Below are 17867 nucleotides of genomic sequence, written 5' to 3' on the forward strand. Positions count from 1 at the left end.
CCTCGGGAGTTTTTCCCTTTGGGCGGGGGTTGTTGGCTGTGGAAGGCGAGTGCTCGGCCCCGAGGGGCARAAGCCGCTTCCAGAACAGTCCGTGGGGCCGGGGGGGGGGTGCGGCACCATCACTGCCCGGGGCTGGCGTGGGCCAAAGCCAGCCCAGCAGAGCCAAAAGGAATCACAAGAGYTGCGCTGAGCGCTGTGTCAGCGCCTCGCTGGGGGCCCAGGGGACGGGATGGGGCTGTAGGGCCCTGCAGGGGGATCTGGGACAGGGTCAGGGCTCGGGACCCCAATGGATGAGCCCAGGAGATGGGGAGRGCAGTGCTGGGACCCTCTGTGGGGCAGGAGGCACAGGGAAGAGAGGGGGGCTCCAGGAGGGAATGCTGGAAACCCTTTTGAGCACAGCCTGGCCTGCCCAGATCTGCCCTGGCCCCACGGGATCCTCACAGAGCAGAGCGGTCACTTCAGCCCCACTGAAAACCCCATTGCCAGGAGCGGGGGCAGCTGCTGACCCCAGGACTGACCCCCCATGTGACACCACCCTGTGGGTGACCCTGTGCTCAGGGGACAGGGCAGAGGTGACCCTGGGGAGGGGGGGCTGCAGTCCATCACTGTGGGRCCCCYGGGAGGTGCTGGGAGTGGGTCTGGKGTSTGTTCCTGCTGSGTGATGGGGGAATCCAGCCCTCTGTGGGGTGTGGGTGCTGCACAGCGCCCAGGGAGTGTGGCAGTGTCCCCCTACTGTGACCCCCCTCTTGCTGCAGCCCCCCAGCCCCGATCATCCCCTGACTCAGCCTGGCACGGTGCCACTCGGCCCCAGCTCAGCCAGGCTGTGCTGCCCACCCCGTCACACCCCAGCCACGGGCTGAGCCCCCCGTGACCTCAGCTTTGTCCCCAATGTGTCACAGAGAGACCCCTGTGCCGCCCTCCCACTGCCCTGTGGGGCTGGGATGCTTCAGAGACCCCAAAAGGGTGGGGGTAACGGGGAAGGAGCCCAACACCCAACACCTGGGTGCCCCACGCTCGGGCCCGGGGTGCTGCCGGGGTGGTCCCAGGATGCTGCCCCCCAGAACTATCCCCAAAACCCCCGGGCCGGTGTCGGGAAGGGTCTCCCGCCGTGCCCCCGGTGCTGGCGCGGCCGCGGGCGCTCCCTCCCCGGGCGGCAGACGGGCGAAGCCAGACGCTCACCAGCGCTTTTGAGGCGTTTTATCGCGCATGGAAAGAGCCGAGCTCAGCAGGTCCGGCGGCGGCTGCCGGGCTGTCGGGGGGATCAAATCTCTGGCCCCGAAACGCCTGAAGCGGGGCTGGCGGGGCTTTGTTGGCCAAGCCCGCCCCGGCTCTTGGCACGCGTTCGGCTGATGCTTGCAAACTCCAAATCTCCTCGCCACCAAGCCGACAAAGCGGGTGACTCGAATGTGACAGGTAATGAAATAACTCGGGCTTGGTGCTCGGGCAGACAAAGGCTGAGGCGGATCAGCTGACCCTGGTTTTCATTGGGGTTTAATCCAGCATTCTCGCTTTGAATCAGGCTTTAACTATTTTGTAAATAGTTTTGGCACCACTCTGCTGCAGCTCGGTATAAATTCCACCTCCCGGCCCCAGCCCKTCACTGGCTCAAGCGGGTACTGGTATAACTGGTAAGACTTTGCTATTTATTGTCCTCTCTTTTGCCGCAGCCTCCTCCCGATGCCCGGGGCCGGGGTCCCTTCCCGGTGCCAGCGGGAAGAGCCGGGGACAGCCCCGTCCCTGCGGCCCAGAGCAGGATATCCCCACCGGGCCACGGCTCCGCTTCTTTTTGTCAGGAATGAGCCGTTCCCACCTGTTTTGGAGCTGCTCAGATCCCGCTGGGCTTGAGGACGGGGCTCCTTCCGAGGAGTGGCGGTGCCAGGCAGGGTCGGGAGGGCTCGGCAGAGGCTYCTCGGGGTTGGGGCTGGTGTGGGGCGAGCCCCGGGGCTTCTCTCCATCGCCCCTTCGAGCACCCGCTTGGGACGGGGGCTGTCAGCTCGTACTGCTGGACAGGGACAGCAGGAAAAGCCTCGGCCGCAGGGGCTGGGCTCCGCTGGGAATGATTTAGGAATTCCCTGGGCATTTAGGAATTCCTCTGGGCTGGAGACCTCGGGCAGGTCCCAAGGACCATTGCCTGYGCTCTGCCACCAGCCCGGGGAGGTTTGGGGCGCTGAGCAGGGTTTGTCACTGTTGGTAACCCCAGCCTGACCCATCCTGGTGCCAGCACCCTCTTCCCTGGGCGAGCTGCAGGGTACAGATGGGGACATGGACACAGAGCACGGGGCTCTGAGCACGGTCCCCAGAATGTCCCCAGGGGCAGATTTTAACGCGCTGAGTTTCCCTCCCAAGGCAGCAGACACCCCAGCTGATGATGGCTTCCGAGCACCAAATGCCAGCCTCCAAGCAGCAACAAGCCAGCTCCAAGGTCAGTGCGAGCCTGCCCAGCCCTGCAGAGGGGCCAGGGCCACCCTGAGCCTCACTGGGTGCCCAAATCGTACCCTGAGACACCGCTGGGAGCGGCTGAGCTCCCCTTCCAGCACCCCCAGCACCCCCAGCTGGTGCCAAGCACAGCCAGCTGCAGCTCTGAGCTGTTTGCAGCAGGACGAGGGGATGGGAGCGGGGTTCTCCTGGCACCCCCAGCCCCAGKTGGGAACAGACCGAGAGCTGATCCCCCAGCAGGGCTGCAAACACAGCAACTGACCCAGCACCCACTGACCCCTGAGATCTGTGGTGATGGCAGCCCTGGGGCTGTCCCCGAGCTGTCCCCCAGCTCTCCCCGAGCTGTCCCCGAGTTGTCCCTGAGCTGTCCCCCAGCTCTCCCCGAACTGTCCCCCAGTTGTCCCCGAGCTGTCCCCCAGCTGTCCCCGAGCTGTCTGGGTCGCCGTGTCCCGCTGGTGCCTGCGGTGCTCCTGCAAACCCTGAGCTGTTTGATGCCCGCTGTGAGCGTGGCCATCCCTCTGCCAGGAGGGCACYGGGACAGCGCYGTCAGGGCTCTGTGGGTACCCGTGAGTGAAACCTGCACTCTCAGAGGGATGGGAGCAGTGGCTTGCACTTTCAGGCTCCTTAAAAACCTCATTTTTTGGATGAGATGGATGGGAGCGCATTTTTGGGAGAAGGAGAGCTCTGTGCTGCTGCAGATGCGCTGCCCCCGTGTCGGGGGTCACCGTGTGCCCCTGGGGTGGGGCAGGGGTGGGTGACCCCCGCGCTGAGCTGCTGCTCTCTTGCAGATTGCCATCTTCGAGCAGGAGAATTTCCAGGGCCGCTGCCATGAGCTCAGCGGGGCCTGCCCCAACCTGAAGGAAGCCGGCGTGGACAAAGTGGGCTCCATCCTGGTGCACTCCGGACCGTACGTGAGGGGTCTGGGGGGCGGGGGTGCTGGAGGGAAGGGTTGGGGAGGGGGAGGGGGGGTCTCCCCGCTGCCACGGCTCTGTCACACCCCGGATTTGACGTGGCCGACACTGCTGAGCTGCTCGCCCTCCTCACCCCGGCGGGTGCCCAGTGCCAGGGGGTGCCAGCAGGTGAGCTGGGGGACACAGGGGGTGAACGGGGGTGACAGCGTCGCCTGGACAGGCTGAAAACCCCACTCAGTGGCGGGGAGAGCGGAGGGGTGAGGCTGTGGGCACAGATCACGGCGTTACCCCCAGTTTGGTTTGCTTCCCTTTGGGTACAGGGACAGGTGAGGGTGCCCTCCTGGTGCCCTCTCCCCACCTGCTGGCCCAGTGTGTGCCCTCCAAGCCACGGGCTCGGGGCAAGGGAGAGCCCCGAGAAGCCCCTGGAGATTTCCCTGCCTAAACCCAGCAATGCTGCTGCTCGCAGAACAACGGGGCAGCTGCAGAGCGCCCTGGCAGGAGCACAACCCCGGCTGGGACACTTGGGTGATCCCGTCCCCCTGAGGGTCCCCGGGGACCAAGGACGGGTGGCCACCAGGCCGGAGCATCCCCACTGGGCAGCAGAGACACTCGGGATGGCTGGAGGCACCGCAGCCCCGGTTGTCCCCGCTGGCACCTCTCSGATCCTGCCGGCGAGCAGGGGACACGGCTGGGGCTCAGCCCGGGGGCGCTGCCAGGGGCCGGTCCCCGCGGCTCTGCCCGCTCTGAAGCGCGTCCCCTGCTCTCTTCCAGCTGGGTGGGCTACGAGCAGGCAAGCTGCAAAGGGGAGCAGTTTGTGTTTGAGAAGGGGGAGTACCCCCGCTGGGACTCCTGGACCAACAGCCGGAGAAGCGACAGCATCACTTCCCTGAGACCCATCAAAGTGGTGAGAGCACCCAGACAGCCACTACCCACCCGCCAGACCAAGGTCTGCAGCCAGAAGTCTTCCCCAGCCTTCCCCCGCCCTCCCCAGCCCCGCGGGCGGAGGGGCAGCCCCTCCTGCGCACCCTCGCCCCAGCCCTCGGGGCCCGGGGAGCCGTGGGGGGGTCGGAGGGGGCGCGGGGACGGGGACAGTGGCAGGTGACCCCAGAGCGGAGGATGTCTGCTGGTAAGTCTGGCAGTGCCCGCGCAGGCAGCGGCTCTCTGAGCCGGATTTGGGAGGATGAGGAGCACCCCCGGCACCGGCGGGAGCGGCGGCACGAGGTGCCGGCCCCTGCCTCGGTTTCCCCATAGCCCTGGGCTCTGCCCCCCCTGCCCAGCCCAGCCCCGCGGGGCCGGCAGCCGCTGACCCCCCCGTCTCTGCTCTCCCGGCTGCAGGACAGCCAGGAGCACAAGATCGTGCTGTACGAAAACCCCAGCTTCACCGGCAAGAAGATCGAAATCATAGACGACGATGTGCCCAGCTTCCACGCACACGGCTACCAGGAGAAGGTCTCCTCCGTGCGGGTGCAGAGCGGCACGTAAGTACCGGGGGGGTCCCGGGGGGTACCGGAGCATCCCCGGCTGCGGGGCTGTGCCGGCCGATGGTTGGGGACTTTGCGCGTTGTGTGACCCCCTCCCCGCTTGCCTCGGCAGGTGGGTGGGCTACCAGTACCCCGGCTACCGGGGCTACCAGTACCTGTTTGAAAAGGGGGACTACAAGGACAGCTCAGACTTCGGCGCTCAGCACCCCCAGATCCAGTCGGTCAGGCGCATCCGGGACATGCAGTGGCACCAGCGCGGTGCCTACCACCCCACCAACTAAAGCCCCCGGCCMGTGCCGGGGTGCGGGGAGCGGAGCAAGCGTTCCCCCGGCCGCCGCTGTGCCCCCGCGGCCTCGCCTCCCGCCTCCCCCCGTGTGATCCACGCGCTGCCGAAGCAACTCAATAAAGCTTGGAGTTTCAAAGTCCCAGCTCTGCCTTTTCCTTGCCGCCCCGTGCAGAGGGACCCCGCCGGCGGGATGACCCCGTCCCGGCCGCTGTGGTGCCCCTGGGTGGGGAGGGGACCAAGCGCCGCACCCGCGATGTCTCAGTGCCACTCGTCGCCAGTGCCATTGGTGTGTCCGGGCGAGGGAGGGTCGGGGGCTGCTCACCCCGTGCCATCCTGGGGGATCCGATCCCATTGCGGTGGTTCTGGGGCTCAGCTCTGTCCTGGGGTGCACGGCCAAGGTGGGGGTCACATCCCGCCCCGCAGCATCGGCTGCCCAGGCGGATGCCACAAATGCTGGGGGCGAGGATTGCCCGCTCGGTCGGGGCACCTCCAAGCCGAATAACGGCATTAGTTATTAGGCTCTGGAAGCTTTAAYTAGTAATAATGCTTTAATTTAGCAGTCGCGATGCTGGAGGATGCTTTTATGATCATAAATGGAGTAGAGGAAGTGCAGGAACGCAGCCGCACCTGCTTGGCCGGGGGCTCTGTGTGGTGGCAGAGGCGGTGGCGGTGACAGAGGTGGTGGCGGGGGCGGCTGGGCTCGGTCCCCTGGGCCAGCAGGACGTGGCCGTGGCTGTCGCGCTGTGCCACCGCGGCTGTGCGGGCACTAAGGGGCCGGTGATRGGCACAGGTGAGGGGCACCTGACCGGGCACACCGGGCACCCCGCGGCTCCTGCCCCTCTAATCTCCAGTGCACCGCAGCGCCCGGGGAGCGGGGACCCGCCTGGCTGCGGTGTTTTGGGGTGAATCGCGGTAAATCCGGCGAACTTAGCGAGCTGGGGATGCCCGACACCCTCCCCATCAGCCGCCGCTGCKGAGCGGGGTTTGCCCCCGAATCCTCCATGTGCCAAAGGCGGAACGAGCCCGGCGGAGCCCAGCGGCGGGCACAGCCCASCCCACGGGCTACCAGCCCGATTCATCACTCGCCACACGCTGCTGTGAAATGTCAGCTCCTCGGCGAGGCGTGCTTTGGCAGCCACCGCGCTGCTTTCCTGCGGGAAGCTGCGCCTTCCCTTCCCCGAGGGAGAATTCAGGATCATCCCAGACCTCAGGTTTTAGTGAAAAATGGGATTTTAGCGGCAGCAGCGACGGTGCCCGCGGTGCTCTGTGCGTGCCGGCTCTCGGCCGGGGTGAACTGCTGAAACCAGCAGCGAGGCGGGGAGCAGAGGCCCCAAATCGCGGGATCAGAGATTCCCAACCGTGGAACACTGAATGGTTTGGTTGGAAGGGACCTTAAAGCTCATCCTAAAGCCATGAGCAGGGCCACCTTCCACTAGCCCAGGCTGCCCCAAGCCCGGTCCAACCCGGCAGTCGGGGACCAGGGCAGCTCCCGCGGGGACAACAGAGCCCGGKTGTGGGTGGGCCAGGAGGGTTCTGGGGTGAAAAGCACCGAAAGCAGAAATGGAAAATATGAACGAGCCCAGAGCAGCTCCGGTGGGACCTGTGGGGGAAATTCTTCATCTGGTGTCTGGGTGCACCCAGGTGGGCGCCCTCGGGTCACCTGGAGGCAGCTTCAGCTCTGCTGAGGAGGGTTTTTCCCTCGCTGGCTCTGGGGAAATGCGCTGAGAGTTTTTGGGGTTTTTTTTTTGGTTATTATTTTTAAATTTTATTCAAAAGCAGAAGGTCGCCTCCGTCCCACGCCCGCTGCGGAGCTGCCATCTGGCTCGCTGCTGCCGCTCTCGTCTCCTCAGAGCCCCCGGCCACTCCGCCGTGTCCCTGTCCCCTCCCTCCCGGGGGAACGCGGGGCTGGCGGCGCCGGTGCCGTGGAGATGTCAGCGGTCCCACTGCGATGCTCGAGTGGGTGTTTTTGCCGTCGTGCCAACAGCCGGCAGAGCTAAAGCTGTTCTCCAGGCTGGGGAAGGGATTTTTTTTTTTTTTTTTTTTTTTTCACGCAGCAAAAAGGATGGAGGGGATCAGACCCCATCGCCGCCGCCGTGCTGGTTCCAGCGCCCCGAATCCCGCGGTGCCCACGGCGCTGGGGTGGGCTAGGGGACCCCCGCGACCCTCGGCAGCTGAACCCCACTGGAGCGGGGCTGCCCGCAGGGGAACGGCAGCAATTCGCCGTGGAGTAATTAATATAAGAGTAAGAATAATGCAACCCGTGGTTAAATCACATCCGCGGCTGAGGTGTCTTTTCCTTCCTGTTTTCTTTTCCTGCTGGAGCACCGGACGCTGTCTGTCCTTGGGAGGGGGCTTCGTGCGGACCGTGGGTGATGCGGGATGGGCTGGCGAGGAGGAGGAGGAGGAGGCAAACGCGGTGAAGAGATGAAGATGTTCCCGTCAGCTCCCGCTGGCTTTGCTTTGCCTTTGCCAGCGGCAGCCGGGTGAAYCCCCCCTCGAGACACCACCCCAGGTTCGGGGAATCACTGAAAAACAACAGACTTGAAAAACATGAAATTTTTATTCTTAGGTACAGCGGGGTGAGCTCAATCACACCTGCAGCCAGGTGCTTTGGGTACCTTGCCAGCTGTGAGTGYTTTTGCTGTGGGTTTCAMGGATTTTTATCCTCTGAAAATTATKGTTATGTTTAATTCTYCAGCTTCAGGAGCCACGTGATCACATGAGATTCCTAGCTTCATTTTTTTTTTTCCTTCTTTGCATTAAATCGAGCCTCCAGCCTCATGTTTGTGCCTCCACGCACAGACCCAGCCACAAACACTGAAGGTTTAAGGAAGGAAGGAAAACCAAGCAGGAACCCAGCATGTATTATTAAAGTCCTGTGGTTTTCAGGGCAGATTTGTGATTTATCAATGTTCAGCTTTGGCATGTGGAAAAGCAATCTCTGCTTTGATTAATGCGAGGGCTGGGACAGGAGTGAAATATCYCGGGGAGAGAGAAGCTTTGGCGGGGGACGTCGGGCTCTGACTGTCCCCGAAAATGGACAGCAGTAGGGTTGAGCTGGATACTGAGCTCCCTGCGGCTGCTGCACCCCTTTCTCCCCTTTTTCTGATTAAACATCTGGGGAGAAAAAAAGCAGCTGCTGGAATTGGGAACCTGCTGGGCCGTGGGGACCTGGCCGGTGCTGGGGTACTGGGGAAGGATGGAAGGGCACCGTGTCATGAGCTGAACCTTCACTCGCAGTGGTCACTTTAACCGGTCACTCTGCCAGTATTACTTGGATGTGAAGGGGGACTGAGGAGTGGGTCAGGAGATTTTCCCGTTTCAGGCTCTGAATGCTGCAGCCAAGCAGKGGATTAGCGGCRGAAAGGGAATCAGCCGGGGYTGGYGGCTGCTGGGGCMGGACTGGCATTGTCGSGCTGATGCCAGCCCGGAGTGTGGCTTTGCCCACCGTGTGGGGCGGCGAGGGAAAGCTCTGGGTTATGGGTAGGGGCAGCACCATCCCTGTCAGGAGCAGCMCCATCCCCATCCCGCAGCTGGTGAGACAAACGGCCACCCTGTGGGCTCTGTGACCGCGGCTGCTGGATGCTTTTGTCCTTAAAACCCGGCTCCCCTTTTCTTTCTCCTCCTTATTTTTCCTCCTGACATTATTCTTGTGATGAGGGAGAGAAAGGAAGGAACGCAACCTCTGCGGCTTCTTTCAGCCGGTTAAACCCCCGTCCGGTTGGAAAGCTAATTAAGAAACATCACTTCTTCGGAGGCCAGAATTGGAAGCAGCCTCGTGGAGACATAATGGGATTAACGGGYACCGGGGGATTGCAGCCGGCCAGGACAGCGACGCTGCGGCCCCAAGCGCCACCGCCCGCCCTCGCTGATGAAACACTCCGGACAAAACCAAAACTAGCAYGGAGAAGCCAAGGGGATGTGCTGGGAAGCCAGCCGAGGTGGGATTGAGGAGCCGGCTGCCGTGGGACGGGGCTGCCGCCGCATTCGACGCCTTTCCCCAAACAAATGGAAAAAAATAAAAAAGCAAACGCCGCGTTTCCCTCCGGGCGAGCGGCCAGGGTAGCCCCGATCGCTTCCTTCAGCCGCGGCGATGGCCAGCAGGGATGGTGTGACCACTCCACGGAGCCCACGCAGCCGGCCGGGGGCACCACGGGCCGGAGAACCGCAGCTCCAGATGGGGCACTGGAACAGGAGCAGTCGGATCCTTTAATCCAGCTGCGGGGACCCCTGTCAGTGTCAGCGGAGGCAAAGGAACATTGTCCGAGCTGGAAACCCCTGGGCAGCGCAAGTGCCAGTTAGGAAACATCTGTTCCTCCCAGCCCGGGCGGGCTGCGAGCGAGCGCATGGCAACGTAATGGGATTAAAATATATCACCGGATTACGGCAGCGCTGCACAGATCAGCTGCCGGGGATGTTCTTAGGAAATCGGGGGGAGGGAAAAAAGGAAAAGCGAATTTCTCTCTTCGGCATGGGCACAACCTTTATGTTTCTTTTTCATTTGTACCTTACGCACGGTGCAGAGCTGGAGCCAGACCTTCTCTGTGYACGGTTCAGTTCATCTCAAAGCACAGCCGGCGCTGAGTTTAAGCAATTTTAGATGAAATGGCCACGTGAGCAGCGGGTCCCTCCAGTCTCTGGCGCTGCCACCATGGCCCTGGCTGCAGCCCGGGAGAAGTGGCCTTAGCTGGGGTATGACACGGTGCCCTGTCCCCTCTGTCACCTCTGAAGGTGCGTCATGAGCTCGATTTGGTCCCTTTGGGTGGTGGGAGGCTGGCGCAGGAGCGGGGCTGTGTCTGGAGCATCCCTGGGGCTCTTGCCCTCAGGGGAGCACACAGCCTACAGAAAAGCCCCGAGCGAAGCGTCAGGAAAGAAGTTTGAGGCAGGAGAAGAAAAATATTGGGAGCGAGAGAAGGCCCTGCATTCATCGTCCCACGTGGCCCCCGCTGGCAAGGCACAGCCCACTCGCCCCATCCTGGCCACGGGGCCACCCCGGGCTCCCAAAATCGCCACTCCGGGCACAGCTCGGCTGGTTTGGGGGTCCCCATCCCTTCGTACCCAACCTCAACCCCCGGAGGGCCGCGCCAGGCACGGGCACAGCGGCCCCGCAGACAATGGGGACATTCTTCGGGAAACCAAAGCAATAAGGCGCAGAGCCGCCCGCTATTTTTGGGAGCTCATATGCTCCGAGGCAAATGTCATTTGTGTGTAACATCCATTTAGGGAGCCGCGTAATGAAGTCGTGCATCATGAGGAGGGACCGGCTCGCTTAGCAACCTTCCCCGCGAGTGACGTCTTGTGTTCTCCGCAGGACGGGATTGCTCCTTCGGCAGCCGCAGAACGCAACGCTGCCTCGCAGCTGCCTGGAGAGGCGTTTGGAGCTGCGGCAGGGCTCTGCAGCCCCCGCCAGCACGCAGTTCCCGGGGTGGGTTTGTGCCCCKGTGCTGCGCGGGGTTTGGGTGCTGCAATCCCCCGAGCTGCCCCTCGCTCGGTGTGCCGCTTCGGGGCTCTTTTAGGGGTGGAAGAAGMTGAGGAGTGGGGAGTTTGGGTGTTCTGGATGTGCTGGGTGCCCTGGGTTYGCTGGGGGCTCTGGCAGCAGCACCAGGGCAGCGAGGGGGAGGATGGCTGTCTCACACGGCAGGAATGTCTGTCCTGGCTCTCTCCAGGTTTCCGGATGATGAGCAATTACGGGAGAGATTTACAGCAGATTAAGTCAGAAGGCAAAGTCCATTATCTGCCCAGATGAGCTCCAAAGGCAGAGGCCGCGTAGAACGGGAAGCGGGGCGCTTTAACCACCGTCATCCCTCCGGACACCGCCTGCCCTCTGAAGGACAGCAGGGGCGGCACCGGGACCGCAGCAGGTCCCTTCCCKCAATAACGGCATTTTGGGTGCCTGAATTTGCCCAAATTCCCTCATGGAATGCACGGCACTGGCTGTTGGTTGCAGGAGACCCTCGGAGGCGCCTCTTCCCAGCCACAGGGTCGGGCTGAGCCGCAGACGCTGAGGCCATGGGAATGCTTTTTAGCAGAAAGATGTTTTTGAGGTCACCGGGGGTTTATTCACCGTGCTYTCTGACGTGTAAATCTCTCTGTGAACAGTGCCTGCTCCCCGGGGAAGGCTGTCCCGGGGGGGCTGCAGCCATCCGTGAGGATGTGCCCACTGACCCACTCCGGAGAGCCCCTGTGGCCATTCCCCTGGGCAGCGGCTTCACTGGAACCACGATCCCTCAGCTGTGAAATGAAAGCAATTTACTGCTCTGCTTTACAAGGGCACCGAGAGGGAAGATTAATTGTTTGGCATATGGGGCTGCAGATAGGATGGGTTATGATCCTGAAAACCCTTCTGGTTTGCTGTTTGAAAAATATATATATAAAAAAAGCAGCTCTGCAGGGATTGTGGGCTCCTTTCCCTCAGGACCTTTCTCACTCTGGACCAGGTGGCCACAGATTTGGGTGCTGGCGGATCTAACAACCCGGGGACAGCACGGCCAGTGGCCCTGGTGACCTCAGCCCGACATGCAAAGGGCAGGTCTGTCCCCAGCACCTGCGTGACGCAGCCGGAGGCAGMGGCTGCCACACGGACCCTCGGTGTCGGGATTAAAGCCGACACTTAGAGCCCGACAATCTGCTTAAGGGAAAGCTGACATAAATCTCAGCGCTGCCAGAAGCGCTGCGGAGCGGGGTCAGAGCCTTCCCTGCGCTCCGGATAATCCGAGGCCGGCGCCCCCGCGGGTGTCACCCACAGCTGCGACAGAGGGATGTTCCACACATCCCACAGCCCGTGAGGGGAAAATCCTGGYGTGGGATGATGTCAGAGCCTGCAGATGATGTCCCTGCCTAGCCAGCCCTTCTACAGCTTCCCCACGACAGGGGATCCCCAATGGCTTTGCCTCCTCAGTCCCGGGGATTTAGGATCGGAGCCGCACCACAGAGCCCTGTTCCTCGCTGGCTCCTTCCCAGAGCAGTGAATTCCCGAACATCCCTTTGCCCTGTCTCTTGGCATCCACGCAGGAAGCTGTGCCCCCTCTTTGCTGGCCCATCAGCTTGCTGGGATGCTCCTTCCACTCGTTCAGCGCCAGTCCTGGGGATTTTTGCTGCAGCATCAGGAATTTTGGGGAACAGGCAGCACCCCTGCACCCACACCACCCCTGGGACCTGGGTGTTGCTGGTACCGAAGTGAGTTGTCACTGTCATCTCCCACCGAGCTGCAGAAGGCAGCGATGAAGGCTGCTGAGCACGCACTTCTTCCTAAATTACCTCATTTATTCAGGGAATCAGATGCCGCAGTCTTTCATGGCTTCTTGCGAGGCTGGGATCTTGTGGGATGCGAGGCTATTAATAGGACCCAATCTTTCCCCTTCTTCTTCTCCAGGCTAAAGGCAGAGGAATTCAAACAAGGGCCCCTTTGATGTGACACAAGTACAAACAAACCCCGTGCCATCTCTCTCCCAAGCAGGCAGAGCATTCCCGTGCTCCTGGAGGGACCGGCAGCTTTTGGGAACCCCGGGGCCGGGCAGCCGAGGTGGAGGAGCAGCCCGAGGTGCCCCTTTCAGCTGGCACTGTCCCTGTCTGCGGTGACATCAGATGCCCTGGGGCCAGCGCCGAGCCCAGGCGGGTGAGATGGGATCCGGGTGAATGCTCAGCCAGGGCAGCAAATGCCAATTTGTGTGTAAACAGACCGGGAGCACAAAGAGCCAGGCARGAGAAATAACTAGAAAGCATTTCCCACGTAACCAGACTTGTTTCCAAGGAGCACAGGCAGTCTCTCCGGCTCTCCGGGGGAATTTCAGCCCCACATCCTCGGGCTGATGACCCTCTCCCTCCACTCCTGGTCTGGCATCGGTGAGGCTGGAGCGAGCTCTGAGCCCTCCCAGCATCTCCAGCACTGACAATATCCTGACCCAGCCCTGTGATGGGCAGCAGAACCTCCCAGGGGAGGAAGGCTCTCATTTCCAGCCCTGCACAATTTACCTTCCATAGATGTTTGTGGCAGAATCTGAATTACCTTCTGTCATTTCAATATGTGCGCAGTTGTTGGTTTTTCTCCTTCTGTCCCTCAGAATTTATAGCTAAATTAGGCAATTATTGATTTTTTTTTTCCCCTTTTATCAAGTTACACTCAAGCCAGCCTGTGGAACAGCAAAGGCTCAATGGGTCCCTCTTGACATCTGTTTGTCTGATCAATCTATCAGGGAAAATGCTCTTTCAGCGCCTGATCCCACCACAGTGCTGAATGGGGACACTTTGACTCCTTTTAGGGTTTTGAGACATTTGCTGTTCCATTCTCATTGGGTTTATTTGCTTTGGCCTGTAACAACACACTCTGTTGTTTTTAAATCAGGGAGATGGGTCAATTCTGAGCTGGGCAGGGGATGGCACAGCCTGGGGGACACAGGAAAGGTGCCCTGTGACCCAGGAGGGGTGTCTGTGAGCATCACTGTCCTACTGTCCCTGTTCTCAGGCACCTCCAACCCCCATGGCAGGGCTGTGATGAGCCTCTCCAGCAAGGACTGAGCCAGATGCCATGTCCGTGTGGACAGATGGAAATTTTTGTGTGAAAACAGCTCAAACCTCCCTGTCCCTCCTGCCCCGTGAGGGTTCTGCAGAGGAGCCCGGGTGGGTGCAGGGGGGATGCAGTGATGCTGCTTGAGGAACAGAACCAAGGCTGGGTATTAATGCAGATCTCTGGCTCTGTCCTTGTGAAGAGGGTGTTTCCACTCTCCAGTGTCACCTCTGTCCCTCCACGGGCCACCCAGCAGGGTTTTGGTGTGGCAATGCCTGCTGCTCCTGATGCTGCTCCTGTGCTTTCAAAGCTTGCTCTGGCCAGGTGAGGGGATGATGTTCCATTTTTTATCTGTGTGCAGGGAGGGAGGGAAGCCGTGCCATCAGCGATGTCCCCGTGTGTGCTGCCAAGGGGTCACAGCGAGGGCTCCACGCTGCAGCTGGCCCGGGGTGGGAGGCAGCACCAGGACATCGCTATGTGCCGTGTCAGGGGAAGAAAATGTGCAGAGGAAAATGTCAGTAGGATATTTTTATTACATGGTGAGAGGGATGGTGTGATGCAACCGCGAACGGGAGGCCCCGGACTTCTCGTGCCTGCGTTTTCTCATGCAAGACTTTATAGATGTTGCATGACTTTCAACTCTGCTCTTATCTCTGCCCCCAGAGGACATAATTATTGCTAGTCTGACTGTGCCAGTGCAAGTGTTTGATGGTGAATAATATTTTTGAGAATTGAATTGCCACTTGTTTCCTAATTAAAACCCAACCTCCTCATCATGTCAGCTATTTGCAAAAGGGAACATGATGATGATAAGYTTTGTTGAGGCTTCACCTGTCTGAGGTGGCTGAAGTGCCTTTGTTAAGGGTATTCAGGGGAAAGCTGGAGGAATCCATGGAGATGCAGAGGAGCCAGCCTGCTTCTCCAGGATCACAGAGCTGAGGATCTCCCCCACAGCCTGGATTTGGGGTGCCAAATGCAAGGGCACTGCGAGGGCAGAGGCTGCCTTCTGTCAAATGGCTCCCTTTGGAACAGACAGTGAATAAAAGCAGCAGCAGCAGCAGCAGCCATGGCCATTAATTACTCTGTTTGTTTCCCACATTGCCTCTCAYCACTTATTAGCGCAGCATTAAGGAGATGCAAGCCCAGCCTGGGTGCGGGCACTGCAGAGGAATGAAATCCCGTGGGATTGGTGTGGATGTGCCTCCCACTGGAGGGGAGAGGGGCCAACGCCAGCCCAGGGCCTGGCAAAGTGCAGAATTTGGCAGATATAGGGGGTGGAGTATACAAATATGTATTCCCTGCTTTTCCCGGGAATAATTTGTATTTCCTTCTGTCCCACCGGCCTCCAGGCACTTCAGCGCTGCTGCCTGATGAATCCTCACCCAACCTCATCAAGCAGGAGCTGCTTCCCCTCCAGGCAACCCTGAGCTCAGGAGCTGCTGGGGAACACTGAGGTGAGCATGGAGAAGGGGGTTCTTCCCTCTCCCCTTCAGTCAGGCACCCCAAAAGTTCTGCAGCAAAACATGACCTCTCTATAAACAAGATTCAGMGAGTCCCATGGGGATCCATCACCAATAAATTTCCCTCCACCACCGCTGCCAAGGGGGAGGAAGGAATTTGCCCTCCCTGTAGAAAGCAGCATCCCACTGAGGGAACTGAGCTAAAAACTCCTTAATTCTCTTAATCTCAATCTATGTGCATTTCTGGCAGTATATTAGTCAAAATCGTATTAAAAACATATTTAATGATCCTTTTCTGTGAACTTTCCCCTTGAGAGAGATGTTGCTGGCATTGGAGCAGAGCAGAGATCTTATTTGATATCGGTTTTGGTACAGCTTGAAGGGCAGCAGGACGGATGTGGCTCTGTCCTGGGTGATGTGCTGCATCGTTATCCTGATGGGATGGTGTCAGTGTGGGCTGCACTTAATAAACCCACAACAGCCTCGTAGCTCTCTTTTAATATCATCTGTCACCCYGTGAAGCAGAGCAGGGCACAATTAAACATTTAAATCTCACGCAAGTGGTAGGAGGAACTCACTCCTGGGAAGGAAGGAGCAGCAGAGGGGAGGGTTGGTTTTCTGCAGCCCAGCCAGACCTCAGGACGCGCTGAAATTGATTGAGCAGCATCCATCAGCAYCCACAGAAATGTCAGGAGATGCTCAAATGCGTTCAGAGTGTATCGTGTTCTGACCTCTGCTAACCCTGGCATCGATTAACTGTGTGTTTCCTTCACCTGGGGGAATCCCCAGAGCATGGTTTGTAAACATTCACAAACCCCAAACCCAACACACGCGGCGTAAAACAACACAAACACCCAGGGTACAACACGGGCCGAGGAAARCTGCAGGCTTGCATTTGGGGAATTGAACTTCCCTGCAAAGGARGAGGCTGGCACTGCCTGTTCTGCTCGCTTCGGGGAAAAAAACAGGTTTGATTCCCCCCTGCCGTTAAAAAATACCCATCCCAGCGACCTTTAAAATAGCTGAAGGTAACAGTAAAAAATGCAGCGTTTTACACACTGCTAGAGGTGAGCTTGAACAGCCTGACCCGGGCTGTGGGGTGGCTGTGGGGACGTGCCACCATCTCTGACTGCCCTGAGGTCACATTTTGGAAATCATCAGCACAGAGAAAACCTTTGCTTATCTCCCCCAACCAGCACCAATTGAAACTCAAAGGCAGAAAGGAGGGAACAATTCCTTAACTTGGCCCTCACCGGACCTCACTTCCTAGAAACTGTCACCAGGAATGCCTTTGACGTCTACACAACAATAATGTCCAGCTAAAAACGGTGRAAACATGGCACAGAAGTGAATTGGAGAGTGTCAGGAATTTTAAAGGGATTTTTGGTGGCGGTTTTTGCTGTCACCTTCGCTGCAAAGCCATTCAGCTATCTGAGCAAACACAGGGCCCTCCTCATCTGGGTGATGGTTTCTGTTTGCTCGGGGTGTTTAGCAACACCCTGGGGTCAGAGTAAAGATCCTCCGCATGTGCTGCTGCTTCTGCAGTCACGTTTCAGGAAATGAAACCCAGCTCTTCCCGTGGAAATACCGGCGAGAGATGGGCAGAGGGGCTGCACAAGCCAAAAGTGGGAAAAGCCAGCAAAAGGCACGTGTCCCATCAGGGTAAGGATGTGAGGAATTTCTCTCCCAAAGCACCCGTGCAAATGGAAATCCCACGTGGAGGCTCTGGAATAAGTTTTGGAGTGAGATCTGGGCTGAGTCTGAGGAGCCACGGGAACCACAGCCAGCCCCAGCAGTCCTGCCAGCCCTGAGAATTTTGGGAGATAAAAACACCCCTTTCCATGCTGGAGTTTGGATCAGGGAAACSTTTAAACAGGGCTGGTGGAGAACTTCACCCTGAACTTCCAGGAGGGACATGCCCCATGTATTTCTCCTTTTCCCTGGACACCCTGAGCCTCAGTTTTGCTCTGGGGCCACTGGTGGAGGAGAAACCTTCCCCAATGGATCTATTCCGGTGAAAAACGTTGGCTTAAATTAACGTTTTCAAGAAAAAGCAGGTTCTCAGACGGTTCATAATGAGGCGCACGGTGAAATCCTCCCAGCTGTATACTCCACCTCGCTTTAATCAGATCATTAACTTTCATAAAGATGTAGGCAGGAGGAGTGGCGGCACTTGAAAAGAGCTCAAAACACGCTGAGTTTCAAACTTCAGACTTGTCATTGACTTAGCCTTTCATTGAGCCAATTATTTATGACATATTTGACGAAATTCAGAAAAGAAAGCACTCGAAATCTGCATATCTGCTTGGCTGCAGTGGAGCTACTACTACATGAAGGAGGAACCCGAGCAGGGAGCTCAGCTCAGAGCCCGGGGACACCTGGGCGCCTTGTTTTGCATCATTATTTGCCAGCAAGCGGCTCAAACGAGCAACGGCGGGGTGTCGCATCTGTTTGTATCCCGTTTTTGTTATGCACGCATTTCAATAAATGATGAGGGAATTAATCCCGAGTTTATGTGTCCAACTGGGTGCTGCGGCTCGCCAGGCAGCTCAGCGCTCCGTGGCTCGTTCCCCTTTCGTGGAATCAGTGGTTTGGGTGCAAAGAACCTTAAATCCCCTTAAATCCCACCCCATGCCTCGGGCAGGGACATTTTCCACTATCCCACGTTTCTCCAAGCCCCGTCCAGCCCGGCCTCGGACACTTCCATAGCGTCCAAACCGCACTTTCTCCATGCACTCCCGGGCCTCCCCACTCGCACAGAGCAGCAGGGAGCCGCGGCCGTGCCCGGCA

The 17867-nt window shown here is 59.2% G+C and overlaps 1 protein-coding gene across 1 annotated transcript; it reads left to right on the plus strand.

The window, feature by feature from the left end:
• The first annotated feature begins 2365 nt into the window (after window positions 1–2365).
• On the plus strand, window positions 2366–5214 carry CRYBB2 (crystallin beta B2). The gene is made up of 5 exons (XM_057385121.1): window positions 2366–2422; window positions 3225–3343; window positions 4119–4293; window positions 4683–4825; window positions 4941–5214. The coding sequence occupies exons 1-5, from the start codon at window positions 2366–2368 to the stop codon at window positions 5107–5109; spliced, it is 663 nt and encodes a 220-aa protein (XP_057241104.1). The 3' UTR covers window positions 5110–5214.
• Window positions 5215–17867: the final 12653 nt, after the last annotated feature.

This window comes from Malurus melanocephalus, unplaced genomic scaffold (assembly GCF_030028575.1).
Source record: "Malurus melanocephalus ecotype Western Australia unplaced genomic scaffold, MMel_1.1 scaffold_792, whole genome shotgun sequence".
Lineage (NCBI taxonomy): Eukaryota > Metazoa > Chordata > Aves > Passeriformes > Maluridae > Malurus > Malurus melanocephalus.

Bases quoted from the DNA above. Each gene is read 5' to 3' on its own strand.
- CRYBB2 (XM_057385121.1), top strand. From the start codon at position 2,366: ATGATGGCTTCCGAGCACCAAATGCCAGCCTCCAAGCAGCAACAAGCC. The intron at 3,344-4,118 runs GTACGTGAGGGG...GCTCTCTTCCAG, and splicing joins ATCCTGGTGCACTCCGGACC to CTGGGTGGGCTACGAGCAGG. The intron at 4,826-4,940 runs GTAAGTACCGGG...TTGCCTCGGCAG, and splicing joins GTGCGGGTGCAGAGCGGCAC to GTGGGTGGGCTACCAGTACC.